The sequence below is a fragment of the Eumetopias jubatus genome, unplaced genomic scaffold, assembly GCF_037043125.1.
Source record: "Eumetopias jubatus isolate StellerSeaLion01/CBP00866 unplaced genomic scaffold, mEumJub1_p1.0 scaffold_3, whole genome shotgun sequence".
NCBI classification, from domain to species: domain Eukaryota; kingdom Metazoa; phylum Chordata; class Mammalia; order Carnivora; family Otariidae; genus Eumetopias; species Eumetopias jubatus.
Genome location: NW_028274809.1, coordinates 46,039,922 through 46,051,971, shown reverse-complemented (window position 1 = coordinate 46,051,971; position 12,050 = coordinate 46,039,922). Strand labels below are relative to the sequence as shown.

General features: G+C 36.1%; 1 protein-coding gene across 12 annotated transcripts in view; it reads left to right on the top strand.

The window, feature by feature from the left end:
- Positions 1–12,050, top strand: part of GULP1 (GULP PTB domain containing engulfment adaptor 1) — a 91,034-nt gene that overhangs the window by 36,987 nt on the left and 41,997 nt on the right. For 10 of the 12 annotated variants that reach the window (XM_088022091.1, XM_088022090.1, XM_028125699.1 and 7 more), the window contains exons 3-4: positions 4,173–4,244; positions 10,795–10,893. The exons of 1 other annotated variant lie outside the window; for it this stretch is intronic. In XM_088022091.1, coding sequence (XP_087878217.1) covers positions 4,173–4,244; positions 10,795–10,893 — 171 coding nt within the window. The remainder of the gene's footprint in view (positions 1–4,172; positions 4,245–10,794; positions 10,894–12,050) is intronic. One more of the 12 variants, XM_088022088.1, reaches the window with a different exon arrangement.

Sequence of the window (12,050 nt, the reverse complement as noted above, 5' to 3'; positions counted from 1 at the left end):
AGTTGGTATGGGATGGAATAATCTCTTGGCCTTGGCTTGATTTTGAGTTTCATTTTTTCTTTTATGCTTCAGGCACCAGGCAGAGTAGAAAAAGATGAAATCCTCCCTCTAATTTGCATACAAGCCTTTTCATAGCACTTATAACAAGAGCATTTATTATTTCTGATTTTGGGGGTTTTTTTGTTTAAGATTTTATTTATTTATTTAATTGACAGAGAGAGACAGAGACAGCGAGAGAGGGAACACAAGCAGGGGGAGAAGCAGGCCTCCCACCGAGCAGGGAGCCCGATGCGGGGCTCAATTCCAGGACCCCGGGATCATAACCTGAGCCGAAGGCAGTCGCTTAACCAACTGAGCCACCCAGGCGCCCCTGTTTCTGAGTTTGTATGCTGGACTGTATGTTCCTAAATGTAAGCCATTAAGTGTTTAATAGTGTCTTAACAGGTCAGTTTCTCCCAGAATGAGATCCTAAGACAAAGATTTGGGTGCAAGTAATTTATTAAGCGAGAGCTCCCAGGAGCAAAGTAAGAGTATGGAAAAGGAGGGCAGACAAGGGGAAGAAATCAAGGATGAGTACAGCATCAAGTGAAGCCCCAACCTCAGTCTGATTCTGAGGGAAGCTCAGCATGATATTGTTACATCACAGAGTTTACCCTATGTCCAAGCAGAGGAACTGGGCCTCTGTACTTCATACTAGTCATTGACTAAAAAATGTGGTAATGTGGGGTGGGGGGAGCAAAAAACTCCCAGGCATTTCTAGCTCAGTGTTGGCCAAGTGGCTTCATTGCTCAAAGGGAATCTTCTGAAGATCTGGAGTGTGAGCTCTTAACAGCAAAGTGTGCGGAAGCCAGAGGATGGTTCCTAGTGCTGATAATGTGGATCTATCAAAGGACAGCTGAGCAGGTACCAACAGTATCCATTAAATTCTGGTGTCTTCCCCATATAGTCATTAAATAAAGAAATGGAATCCCTCAAAAAAAATTTTATAAGGAGAGAAGAGCAATATCACTATCCTGATTTTTCAAAAGTCAAATAAGAGATTAAGTGACTTTTCTAACATCTTAAGATTCCAAGCCTAGAATTTATTCCAGCATGCTGCATCATATTTTAAGGGTTTTATAAGTATCTTATATAGACATATGGAATGCATATAAATATGCTTTCTTTAAGCTGAGTAAGTAGCATGATGACTTTTATAATTTAAAAAGTACAGGAAATATTATAACAAATGATTACTTTTCATTTTTAAAATGACTTCCCTTTAGGTTATCTAACACTACATAGAATAATTGGGTTAAGTGGCAAGCTCCATATTAGATGTCTGCACAGTTTAATTCCTACCATCATTCAAGGCTTCTCTCTGTGTTTCATTCTTCAGATGATTTAATTAAAGCCACTGTTTAAAAAGAATATATTAAAAGGTTCCTGGAGCACTGCAAGAGGTTAATTCATTTAGAATGTACTTGGAGTTCTTCCATAATTTTCCCATGTGGGCCTATTTACATATAATACTTATGACTCATGGCATTTCTGCTGAAAAATGAATATTCTTCCATAAATATTTCCAGTAACTCTTATAGTCTGTTATTGACACATCACACACTTCCTTCTAGTTCGAGAATCACTTACCAATAAAGAGTCTACCTTTGTTTCCCTGTTTCTGCGAACTCTAGACCACTCACTAATGCAGAATCTCTCAGTGATATGATAAATTCAGGGAGAAGGAGAACAGGAGTTTACCCGGTGGATTAACTCAGAACTAAATAGCTACTATTGTGTTAACTCTCTTCCTGTCACCTTGAACCCTTTATCCCTTCCGGAGGATCTAAAACAGTGCTTTTCAAACCTACTGACCCATTAAAATCTCCTGGGGAGCTTTAAAATGTACAGATGCCCTGGCTCTGCCCCAGACCAATTAAATCATACTCGGTAGGCACTGGTCTGTGGAAAGCCCCTATGTGATTTTTTTCATGCAGCCAAGGTTGAATACACTGATCTGAAACAGAAGCAATGTGACAGGTCCATTGGTGTCAAGAATAGATTTGACTGTGTCCCACATCTTAGAAGCACGTTTTCAATTCCTTTTAAGCTGAGAATTTCCCATTTATTTTGCTCTTTTTTGAAGGTCTGGTTACCAACTTGAGGTCACGCCTGGGCAAACCAAAGTGCCCGATGATACCGTCTGTAGGCCGTTGTAGGGTTGTTTGGGATAGTTTGAGCACGTAAGAAAAAAGAACTGTTGTATCTTATAGAATCTGAGAACTGAAACTTTTTTTACCCTAATGCTTCTGAGCCTCACTCTCTCTCCTCTGGGAGCTCACGAGAAAGCGGACCAGCAGTTAGCTGTGTTTTCAGGTCACTTTTTGTACCTGCCCCCGCTATCCTCTGACTTGTTACTGTTTTCTTACTCTGTTTCTTAGACTGCCGTACAAGGAATCATCTGTGATGCTTTTAGAAATATAATTCCCTTAACCCTACCTTAAAGGTGCTGATTTTTTAGACCAGGGCATCTGCGTTTTATATTTTAACCTATTCCCGGGGTAATTCTCATGCTGGTAATACAGAGAGCGCATTCTGAAAAAACAAAACTCTGATTTCCTTAGTCGTTATTGTTGTTATTTTTCCAAGAATGAAGGAAGGAATAAAATGTGATATAAGAAGATACTCTGACATTACTGTTTTGCTCCTTTCCATTCTGTGAGTTAACATAAAAAAATTCTACTTATTTACTTCATATAAAGTGTATACACACACACACACACACACACACACACGTCTATTTACATAAGGAGTGATGAGTTTTTAACTCACACTGGTGTTATAATTGGTACTATGTGGACAAAGTCTGGGAAATTATATACACTTACTGCATTTAATGATTATTTGCTATTATATAGAAATATCTTATAGAATAAAATATCCATACTTCAATTCTAATTAGTCTTACATGTTTCATGAGATTGGACTTCTGTTTAGGAGGTCTTACATCTCTCCAGGATAGAGGGTCTGTCACAACATGGTAATTATTATGAAACTTTTTCTCTTTTGGGGGTGGGGTAGATAGTTCAGGTATTAGTTAAAAACCTTCAGGGATATTTTAAAATTTAGTAAAATCGTAGATCCATGTTTTATTTTTAAATGTAGTTTAGCTTATAGCTCTTAGCTGGAGTGATTAGTTTTTTAAAAGTTTATATTTTAAAAGCTTATGTACTATAAGAGTGTCATAATTGGAAAACAAAGAAAATGCTTATTTGAAATTAGGAACTGTATTAAATCATATTAGTATCTTAAAATATACCATGACATTTAAATCAAGTAACAAATAAAAAACATTTATATGCTTTGAATTTACAGATAAATTAATAATTTATGTATTATTAATATGTTTTAGATCTTAAATTTTTAAGTCAACTTTATTCCTTTCCTTCTAACATAATGAAAGTAGCTTTAGTTTTCTTTCCTGTAAAAATCTTCAAATAAAATATTTAGGGGGCGCCTGAGTGGCTCAGTCGGTTAACTGTCTGCCTTTGGCTCAGGTCATGATCCCGGGATCCTGGGATAGAGCCCCTTTCAGGCTCCCTGCTCAGTGGAGAGCCTGCTTCTCCCTCTCCCTCTGCCCTCCCACCCACTCATGCACATGCTCATTCTCTCTCTCTCTCTCAGATAAGTAAATAAAATCTTTAAAAATGAAAAAAAAATAAATGACTATTTAGGAAAAAAGTTTTTTAAAAAAATCTTTGAATAATAGGCATTGTATGTGTTTAAGTAATATATTTACATTTTCACATAATATAAAATAATATAAATTAATAAATCTTCTGCTTAATTAGGATTTGGGTTTGCATTACTACCATACCATGTGTATTCTGTTGTTGTTGTTGTTTTAAAGATTTTATTTATTTGAGAGAGAGAGAGGGAGTGATCATAAGGTGGGGGAGGGTTAGGGGCAGTGGGAGAGGGAGAAGAGGCTCCCCACTGAGCACGAGCAGGGAGCCTGATTCAGGACTGCATCCCAGGACCCTGGGATCGTGACCTAAGCCGAAGGCGGATGCTTAACCAACTGAGCCACCCAGGCACCTCCCATGTGTATATGTTATGCCATGTTACAGTTCAAAATGATTTGATGATGTACCATGTGGTAAAGCCTATTTCTGACAAATTGCCATTTTCAGTTTCTTGGCAGTACGGAAGTGGAGCAGCCTAAAGGAACAGAAGTTGTGAGAGATGCTGTCAGGAAACTCAAGGTAGGGAAAGCCCTCCAAAGCAATGTCTAGTAGTGTATTGATCCTGTCTTAAGTCATCAGTAGATGGATGCATATTCAATGCATAAATAGGTTTGTGGCAGGTAATAGCTTTGTCTTGTTAAAGATGAATAAATACCACCAGATCAGGGAAACATATTTAAAAATAAATATGAATCCACAATTATTTTTCTGAATTTCCTATTTGTCCATGATTTCTCATGCTCAAACAACAAAAAATGGCAGTGTTCCCTATGTATTGACATTCAGTAGCTTGCCTTTACTTTGCTTGGACAATGTGAACTCATGCCCTGACTCAGAAACTAGTAATGGCATACCAACTGCTCTAATAGGAGATCACATCCACCGGTGGAAAGTGTAGAATTAGAATTGATTCCAAGCAGAATTTTGCAGTGACACCGTATGTTAAAGATGTCCTAATGCCCCAATCCCAGAGTATGCAGCTTTGTCCCTGAGCAGACATGGGGAACTGGTGAGACCAAGAGAGCAGAAGAGACATTAAATCAGCAACTCCATACTCATAATCACATTTCCTGAGAAAATTCTCTGTAAGATGCCACATATCTTAGCATGTTTTTCTAAGTCCACCCCATCCCAAAAGACATTGTTCTCACTGAGATACTAAGATGTGAAAAATTCCTTCAACAGAATTCTCATCTTTATCTCATTAAGAAAATCTAACAAACCACTACTTTTTTTTTTACACAATTCATTGTTATTCTCTGTAGTTATTCTCAGTTTTTATCAGAAACGACCCTTCTCTAAATTTAGTTTAGAGATCATCCAGTTATTTTAGAAGAGGGTTAGGCCTTTGATTGTGCCTGGCAAAGTCCTAGACATGAAAAAATACCTTTCTGCTTTGAGAATGTCGTATCAGGTGGAATCTGCTGAGTGTTTAAATTGAAGAACAGTTGAAGTGGGATGGCGTGTATTCTGGGGAAAGAAAGTAAAAGGGATAATATGTTTATCTACCCATGTTACATGTAAATAATTTACCAATGCTTTCAAGTAAACATGCTAAAAGTTTTCAAGATGATATCTCTCCCATTTGGGAAAAAAGTGGAGTAGGCAATCATTTCTTTCCACTGCTCATTAGGTAATAATTCACACTTGCCCTTGTTTGGTCAGTATTTTTAAGCACTAGCAGAAGATTAAAAAGGCCTCACAGTTTATGAACCACATTTAAGATTGTCTTTAAATGTTCAAAATATTGTAAACTCAGCATGAGTCCAGCTTCACTACAATCAGAATTTTTTTCCCTTTAAATTTTTTTTACTGTTAATCACCATACATTACATTAGTTTTTGATGTAGTGTTCCATGATTCATTGTTTGTGCATAACACCCAGTGCTCCACGCAGAACGTGCCCTCTCTAATACCCATCACCAGGCTAACCCATCCCCCCACCCTCCTCCCCTCTAGAACCCTCAGTTTGTTTCTCAGAGTCCATAGTCTCTCATGGTTCGTCTCCCCCTCCGAATCCCCCCCTTCATTCTTCCCCTCCTATCTTCTTCTTCTTCTTCTTTTTTTGACATATATTGCATTATTTGTTTCAGAGGTACAGGTCTGTGATTCAACTGTCTTGTGCAATTCACAGCGCTCACCATAGCACATACCCTCCCCAATGTCCATCACCCAGCCACCCCATCCCTCCCACCCCCAACCACTCCAGCAACCCTCAGTTTGTTTCCTGAGATTAAGAATTCCTCATATCAGTGAGGTCATATGAGACATGTCTTTCTCTGTACAGTCAGGATTTCTTATAGAAGAATAATGGTATTTATACTTAATGTGTCTTTATGTCTAGGAGGTTCTTTATTGGGTCAACTCAGATCCCAAACCAAAAGGATTAAATTACATTATGACCAGGTAAAATGTAGAGGTATTTGAAATGAAATGCTTTTAAATGGTGGCTAGTTTTCGTACATTTTGGAGAGACTCTGTTTGCAGTTCCTATGTCATTTTATATTTGGAAATGTACTTTGTTAATAAAGGAATGTGATTTATAGTAAGTATGCAGTATAGTTTACAAATGCATGTTCGCTTGATAATTGTTTTTCAAGTGTTTTCCAGAATAAATGTTTATCTAATAAGCAATCTTTATGCTGCTAATGGCAAAAAATTTGTAGATAGGAAAGTGTTTTTAAGGGTAATGATTTATAAACAAATTAAAATAAATAAGTGTTTTTTATCTAATTATATATATATATATATTTTTTTTTTCTTGGTGTCAGAGGTCAGAGGCTAAATTCAAGCCTTCAAAATATTTGCATTTATTTTAGAAATGTAGACCCTGGCTCCTCTTTAATTCTGTTGTTATGTAGAAATGGCCAGAAGGTGGTGCTATGGTTCTACCAAAAAAAAAAAAAAAAAAAAGCTCATTAACTCTATTTTGTGTACACATCCCCCATTTTAATTTCCTGCTTATTTTTCGTAAGCATATGTATTCTGACTGCCTTTTTAGCCATTATAGTTCAGTATTGATTTTACTTGCCACATAAGTTAATATTTTATTTATATTTACTCATTTTTCAAAGCTTTGCAATATTTTATGTACTGTTTTCTGACAATTTAAAATTTAGGATTAATATAAGATGATGGGTACTTAGAATATTTTCAATTTTGTATTTTTTCATGCTCTGTGTTTAATGATGCCTGATTATTTTGTGAGAAAAATTTTAAAGTTTTGATTTTGTTACATACAACTTTTCTACCATTTTGTAGAGAATTATAGTTTATAAATTTTTCTTAAAATAATTTTTATAAGTGTTAAAATTTTTACTTTCAGATTTCGTATTTGCCATAACACCATATTTTCTGTTTCTCAATCATGTTCAACCATTTCTATTTCTTAATCATGTTTTAGCCCAAGATTTAAGAAAATACCAGATTTTCCAAAATGTGATAATTTAAAAACCCTTTCAACTTCTGTATATTTAGTGGTATTGTTATTGTAATGATTTCATTTTTAATAGTGTTTTATTTATTTTTATTTATACAACTAGTACAAACGTCAGAGAATACAATCTATTTTATAAATAGTTTGCTTGTAATGTTTACATGTGGATGAATATTGATATATAGATCCAAAACTTCTTAGTTTCCCTGGGAGATAAGCAGGGGGGCAGCATTCCTGGATCCCAATTTTAGAGGAGAGATCCCTCACCCCAATACAGCTAAATTAAAATTGCGTGAAGCTCCCTCAGCGAAGGAGGCCTTGGGAATTGCCGCTGAGTGTTAATCTTGGTCTTTTTCCATTCGACCTCACTCTCTCTGTGTAGCATAACACTGTTTTAGTGTTCATAACCAGTTATTTAATTAATAAAGTGTTTAGAGCTTAATTTAATTATATGCATACATACATACATACATAGCTGATTCCTAGGAATATGCTTAATTTAAGTTAGCAATTTATAAGAGCCATAAAGGAAGAGTAGCTCTAATATTTGACTCATAGTAATAAATTCATTGGTTTTCTTTCCTAATAATGTATATTCCCCCAGCAGTGTACTTAGATTTCATCTTTTTAAAGTCCTCTGAGAAATAAATAGAAATTGTGTGATTGTGCTATTGAAACCCAGTAGTGCTCTCTGTAAGAAATTTTCTTTAGCTGTTCTACTCACTAGTGACATATACTTAACTATGAATTTCTAGTAATACTTCATTTTTCCCCATCTTTTTATGGTGATCAAGGCTTGTTTCTGTTTGTTTGCTGTATCCACATATCCTCCAGGATGCTTAGGCTTTATCCCCTTTGAATAATTTTTATTGGATTATCATATACAAATTATGATGGTAGATCACTACCTAGATGACCCAAGAAATGAATCCACTGAAGCAAAAATGGAAAGAAATCGCAAAAAAAGGCTCTTCAAGCATTAACATTCAAGTAGTAAATAGGGAGACAAAAGAATATAGTGTAAGTAAGAATGAAAAGCAGTCTTCAACATGTGAATTAGAAGTATTTTGGAACACAGTTAAGAGGTCTGTCAGACTTTGAGTTGGCAAAACAGACTGAGTTAGACGGGACATGCAAACTATAATGCAATATTTGATTTCAGAAAAAAAAGTGGACAGGAGTGAGAATATTCTGTTTAAAATACAGATTGAGCAAATATAACCTTAAGCATCATTGTTTACAACCAGTGTGCCACAATCAAAGCCAATAGCCATTGATATACATGAAAGTAAAACTGGGAAGTTTATTATTATTTTTTTTTTAATGTAGAAACTGTGTTGTGCAAAAGAAAAGAGTTATTTAGTGGGTAGCTGCAAAACTAGATTCTCAGCCTGACTGCTACAAGCCCATTTTATGACCAGGGTATTGGATTGGATGACCTATAAATCTTTTTTGAGCACAATTACTTCATCTTGATAAGAAGCAGAGAAAAAAATCTTAAGCCCCTAATTCGGATATTTTGTTCCTTTTTCTTTATCTCATTCTTTTGTTTTCATTTTCCTCCCTCCTTCCTCTCCTATTTGTTGTTTTTTTTTTTTTTCTTTCTTTTTTTTCTCTATCTGTAGCCCCCACTTTTTCCTTTTTGTCATTTCTTACATGATTTCTTCTTTTCTTTTCCGTGGCAGGAAAGAAGTTACTCAATGAGGTTTAGTATTAGTGGTTGTTCTGTGACAGACTTGGGAAACTAGAAGAGGTCGCAGGAATGGTGGTGGCCAGATGTGGAAAAACAAGAGCCACTGCTCAGTGTCTTGTTTCTGGAAGAGAGCAGCATCCAGGAGGCCAGCTTGCCTGCTGCTGCAGCCCGTGATGGAGTGGATGTGCTTAGATGCATTCACAGAGACAGATAGAAGCCGCTGATTTATTTTATAAGCCTTCGTATGTGAAAATCCCCAAATTGTTTTAATTATGGCAATACAGGAAGGAGATTCTGAAGGGAAAATAAACAAACTGAATCTACTTTCTTTGGGAGAGAGTTGGAATAATTTTTAAAGATCTGAAACAAAACATGTTTCTTGAAGACATACAAAAAATTATCTCGTACAAATTCGTCCAATTCTTGAGCAGAATATAAGACTTCTGGATGCAAAATGAGAGCTGCCTGCATTCATAGAACAGGACAGATAGCAAGCTAAAAAATTATACCTCCCAAAATGAAATAAACAAATGGTATCCCCCACCCCAGGATAGCAAGGCAGACACTTTTAGGCATTTGTGTATGCATTAATTATATTATTCTGAGGGCAGTGCAAAGCCATGAAAAGACAAAAGGGCTTTCAACCACTCCTTGCTTTAGGACTGAACTGTACCATGTGTACTCACATCTGTCCTAAATTAGAAATGCACAATGCAAATAAATATGACATACAAAAGAGGACTGAAACCCCACCCTGCCTTACATATAATCTATTTTGAGTCAAGTGAGGATGATCCATATGCTGAAAAAATGTTATAATAGTAGGGATATAATATTTTGAGGCTCTAGAAGAGGAGTAAAATACCTTATTTTTTCCATTGTCCTTCCCCCTCCCCCCCCCATTTCTTAAAAAGAAAGGTAGGAGTATGGTAGAAAGAAGTAAAGTAGGGACAGAGCAACATTGACAGTAGCATTGCCAAATCAGGACACTTGGTCAACTTTGAACTTCAGATAAACAGTGAATACTGTTTTAGTGTAAGTATGTGTCCCAAATATTGCATGGGACATACTTACACTAACTAGCATGTATGCATTATATGTGTGTACACATATATACAGAGTGTAGATGTGTATTCTAAAATAAAAGTTTTAAGTCTTCATTTAATATTCAAATTTAACTGGGCTCCTGTAATTTTTTCCACCACTAAATCTGGCAATGAGGGGAGAGAGACAGAAACTCCCATTTACAAACTGCACGAATGTTGGGATTTTCTTTTTTCTTGTATAAAAAAACCTAACAGGCATTTACATACACTTACCAATTCAATAAGAAGTTACATTACTGTGAAAACTGTCAAAATGTTTAGATTTTTAAGATACTCGTAATTCTAGACTGAGTCTAGTTCTTAGTCTTTTAGCTGGGATAATTACTCCAGTTCTTAACTTCCGTTTAAATACGGTAATCGGTCTCTTTTCATTCATTGATTTGATTGGGTAGGATGGCATTACCAAATGAGGTAAGTATCTAGAAATGACAAAGATGGTATATCTAGCACTGGGGAACTGTAAGTTCCCTAAAGGTATTAAAAACAAAAGATCCACCCACAAAGTTTTCATTTTCTTAATAGTTAGTATGACTATAATTGTTTAAATATAATGAAAGAAGTATTAAAATTTTTTAAAAGGTTATTGAATATCTGAATTTAATGATAGTAATGGTAGATTGCTATGATTACTAAATATTTTGAAGCTATTCAGGGTTTATAAAATACTTTGCAATGGATAATAATTTATTTAATGGAAGTCCAGCACTGAATACAAACTCCAAATATATATTATACATATGTATACACACACACACATCTAATTATATATATATGTGTGTATTTATTTTCCATGGAAACAGAATTATAGTTTTCTGAATAACTTTTCATTTGTAGTTTGCAAGACATATCAAGAAATCTGAAGGCCAGAAAATTCCTAAAGTTGAGCTGCAAATATCAATATATGGAGTAAAAATTCTAGAACCGAAAACAAAGGTAAGTCTTCTTTTTGAATGTCAGAAACACTCTAATCTTTCATTCATTGAGGTTATGTTCCTATTTCAATAAATAAGTTTGGTTACCAACTGGAACTGGTTAGTTCTCAGTTAATGACAATTTAAAATTCTGTAGAATTTTTAGGAGGAAAAACAACTTTTGGGAGTGCTTCCAAAGTGGTCTGTGTTTGGGATAGAAGTGTATTTAATAGTGTTTGGTCTCGTTTTCAGGAATTTTTCTTTGTGTGCTGTGAAAGAGATTTGTGAAGTGTGGTTCCCTAAGTATGAGAGGAGACAAAAAGCTGTGTGTTGTTTATTAAAATGTTCGGGACTGCCTCTTATTGCCTGGAGACATAATCAGTGCATACTAGTTCACCTAGGCTGCCATGATAAAACACCACAGACATGGTGGCTCAAAGAACAGAAATTTATTTTCTCACAGTCCTGGAGGCTGGAAATCTGAGACTACACTGACAGCGGTATTGGTGTCCTCTGAGGCCTCTCTCCTTGACTTGCCGATGGCAGCCCTTTTGCTGCCTCTTCACATGGTCATCTGTGCACACACACCCCTGGTGTCTCTGTGTGTGTCCAATCTCCTTTCCCTATTAGGACACCAGTCAGATTGGATAAGGGACCATCCTAATGGGCTCACTTTAATGTAATCAGCGCTTTCAAACCTTCTCTTCAAATACAGTCCCATTCTGAGGTATGGGAGGGGTGGTAAGGCTTCAGCATTATGCATTCTGGGGCAGCATAATTCAGCCCATAATGCGTTGTGAACTTAAAGTTCTTGTATTTAAGAGCCCTTTCCCCTACAAATCCAATGAAAAAATTTTAAATATAACCCATTCTGGCTTCACATTCATTAATATGGATTTGTTATGGACTTCACTGTTTTTACCCCAAATTCCCTAAGCCCCAATGGGACCGTACTTGGAGGTAATTATGGTTACATGTGATCTTAATGAGGCCTTCCTCTACCAGAAAGAAAGAAAGAAAGAAAGAGAGAAAGAGAGAAAGAGAGAAAGGGAGAAAGGGAGAAAGGGAGAAAAGGAGAAAGGGAGAAAGGGAGAAAGGGAGGAAGGGAGGAAGGGAGGAAGGGAGGAAGGGAGGAAGGGAGGAAAGGAGGAAGGAGGGAAGGGAGGAAGGGAGGGAGAA